General features: G+C 43.8%; 1 protein-coding gene across 1 annotated transcript; it reads right to left on the bottom strand.

The window, feature by feature from the left end:
* Window positions 1-472: 472 nt before the first annotated feature.
* Window positions 473-2385, bottom strand: insl5a (insulin-like 5a). Its single transcript, XM_084164133.1, has 2 exons — window positions 2132-2385; window positions 473-1230 (listed from the first exon to the last, which is right to left on the bottom strand). Exons 1-2 carry the CDS (start codon window positions 2307-2309, stop codon window positions 1079-1081), a joined length of 330 nt encoding a protein of 109 aa, XP_084020259.1. The 5' UTR covers window positions 2310-2385; the 3' UTR covers window positions 473-1078.
* Between the last annotated feature and the right edge of the window lie 952 nt (window positions 2386-3337).

Raw genomic sequence — 3337 nt, 5'->3', positions numbered from 1 at the left:
AGGTGCTGTGGCATTGCTAATCTCTGTCTTTAGGTGCTGTGGCATTGCTAATCTCTGTCTTTAGGTGCTGTGGCATTGCTAATCTCTGTCTTTAGGTGCTGTGGCATTGCTAATCTCTGTCTTTAGGTGCTGTGGCATTGCTAATCTCTGTCTTTAGGTGCTGTGGCATTGCTAATCTCTGTCTTTAGGTGCTGTGACATTGGTCATCTCTGTCTTTAGGTGCTGTGGCATTGGTAATCTCTGTCTTTAGGTGCTGTGGCATTGTTCATCTCTGTCTTTTGTCCTGTGGCTGATAGCCTCAACTTGCAGTGTCAGTTAAAGATGGAAATGGTCTTATGACTATCAGGGTATGCAATGAAATAATGCATTATTAAGAGTCAAAAATATCAAAGAGTTGCAGTAATCCACAGTGGATTAAAACGTCACACTAAGTCATCACGTAACAGCAATAAAACACATCACACCTCCATGTCAAGCATATGCAAAAACATTTATTAAACAAGGGCTAGCAAAATATACAGTACGATCAAGATAAGTATTTTCAAGAAGTTACATGAAAGCCTCTGAATTCAGCTTTGGTTCTTAACTCTCTCATCATCGACACATAAAAGAGGCTGGTTTCTTCCTGTGTCTCCATGAAAAACAATCTCCAGGAAATACAGCTCCCTCCCTGCTCAATGTCATCCACACACATCAGCACAACAAGTACAAGTTTCTCTCAAACACTAATAATATGTGCCAAATGCTAAACCTATGATAACCACAAGTTACAACTACCTAAAAAGCTCTATCTAAAAACTTGATTTCATAACATCTATTTTGGATTGTTCTGTGCAAGTATTGTGATTGTCTGAAACGGTTGATGATATATGATACCTAACATTCTGTTTTTCCTGAGCCTTCCATTTACTTCCAAGTGTTTTTCTATTTCTGTTTCTAGGAATAAAGCAGCAGGGCAGGTTTCGAGAGTAAGAGAACGAGCCCAGCGGCCAAAACTGGTTGCAATGACATAATTTCAACTGCTTTGTCCTCTGGGAGTCTGTTTTGGAGAGGGAAGGAGAGGAAGCCCACTCAGGCTTCAGCAGAGGTAAGTGAGGTCGCTCTTCCTACAGCCCACCTGGCAGCACATGGTGGTCAGCATGTTGTTCAGGTCCCGTCTGCTGAACTCTGACCCCAGACTGGCCTTCAGGTCCTCCAGATTGCTCGGACTCTTCTCCTCATTGGCCAAACCTGCGCATGACATCACACATCAGGAAGCTCAAGTCATAAAATGATTTCACATAATGAAATATGGTATTACAGTCTGATATGAATCTAGTATTTCGTACAGTCACTCATCAATAAATCAGCTTGGAAAGACAGTCAACATAAAAATGCATAGAAATGCTATCTGTCCAAATTGAAGTTCATTTTCTCAAATTGAAGTTCTTATTTTGCTCAGAGGATGTGTGTGTGACTGTCTGTGCCTGATATCTTATCTGTAGTCTATGCTCAACAATGTAATTGCTGTACATGTACCTGTCAAATGAGGAAAGCCCCAAATGTTTTGCCTGGTGCTATCAGTCTTGTCCAGTATCTGTGCCTCTTACTGGTTTTAATGAGCATGGTTAATATGCTAACTGGGTTAGCCTGCTGTCATCTGCCCACTGGGAACAGACTGGCCCTGATAGCATCAGCATCATAATCAGATGATAAGAGGTGGGTTCCACTGGCCTGTAATGTTCCAGAGAACAGGACTGCATAATAGACCTCCATAACCCAGTCAGAGGAGCAACTGCCTGCCTGACACTGCATGCATGCCTGCCTTCCTGCCTTTCTGACTGCCTGCCTGCCTGACTGAATGCCTGCCCACCTGCCTGCCTTCCTGCCTGTATGCACACGCACTGGATCAGTATCACTATACATTGCTGCAGACAGACGTCATCACTGACTCAAACTTCTTTACACTTATTTAATGTAGACCATCTTCCATGCAACTCAAATTCACACCCCTGACATTTTACGTCAGGAATTATTCCACTTGATTAACAAAATGACATAAATTGACCAGACAATGTATTTAAGTAGTAGGATACGGAGGGTATGGGTAATAGAGCTGGTTTAAAGTAGAAGGTAGAGATGCTCAGCTCACCCTCCAGCTGCTCTTGTTCGTTGATGAGCCGTCTCCAGCGGGAGCCACCACAAGTGTAGATGACGGCCCTGAGGAACTCTCTGCCACACAGCTTCACCGCCTTCACCTCCGCCCTCACCTGGCTCAGCCCTCCCGCCACACACAGCAGCAGGGGCAGTAGTACTGGCAACACACGCATCACGGCTGGCTGGATGGCTCTCTGTGGGTTGCTGTGTGTTCGTCCGCACTGGGGTGCTCGCTTGCAAAGACCACCACAGACTGATTCTCTGGTCTACTTTCTGTCTTTTATCTCTTATTTCTTCTTGTTCTGTTTATTGTGTTCCTCCCTCTCTCTCTCTCGCGCTCTCACTCTTTCTCTCTCGCTCTGCGTCTCTTGCTGAGGCAGTAACACAGTGGACTGGTCTCTGGTTCAAGGCGTGCATCTTCCTCCTATATATACCTCTCAGCTCATCCATTGAAGAGTCAATCAATCTCTCCCTCCCTCCCCTATACCCCCCCCCCCATTCCGTACCCACCTCATCCACCCCATCTCTCTCTCTCTTTCTCCTCGCCCCCACCCGGCATGGTCTTTTCCAGTCAAATCATTTCATGTTTCCGGTAATGTCTACCTTCACCATTCGTGATCTGGTAATCACTTCTTTATTGCCCTAAATCTACAATCAGATTAGCTGTCCAGAGGGGTGGAGGGCGCTCTCTCAACCTCTCCACTTTAACAAGTTGATTGCAGTGACCATCCCTTTAATGCACAGCTAATTCAGTCACATGTTGGGATCCCAGCCAAACAGATGGCTCCTGTGTTTAAGTGTCAGACAATTCACCTTTCCAATATGGTGGTTAAATGTCCCAAATTGAAGGGAACGGGTAAATGTTGACAATTTGTCATGCGACCCATTATGGCTTTGTTATTGGTGTAATATGATGTTCTAATGGGGATTCTAATCAAAATCATCTATGTGACACATCAGTGCCATCAAATCAAATCAATAAAACATTTAACATGCGCCGAATACAACAGGTGCATGTTAAATGCTTACTTACAAGCCCTTACCCAACAATGCAGTTTTAAGAAAATAGAGTTAAGAAAATATTTACTAAATAAACCAAAGTAAAAAATAAAATAAAAAGTAACACAATAAAATAACAACAACGAGGCTATATACAGGGGGTACCGGTACATGTAGATAGGGGTAAAGTGACTATGCATCA

This window comes from Coregonus lavaretus (genome assembly GCF_964263955.1).
Source record: "Coregonus lavaretus genome assembly, chromosome: 6".
NCBI lineage: Eukaryota > Metazoa > Chordata > Actinopteri > Salmoniformes > Salmonidae > Coregonus > Coregonus lavaretus.
Note: the sequence above shows the minus strand (reverse complement) of the source record. Positions and strands in the feature narration are given on the sequence as shown.

Excerpts from the sequence above, each read along its gene's own strand:
- insl5a (XM_084164133.1), bottom strand. The coding sequence starts at position 2,309 with ATGCGTGTGTTGCCAGTACTACTGCCCCTGCTGCTGTGTGTGGCGGGA. Across the intron at positions 1,231-2,131 it reads CGAACAAGAGCAGCTGGAGG|GTTTGGCCAATGAGGAGAAG; the intron begins GTGAGCTGAGCA and ends TGTCATGCGCAG.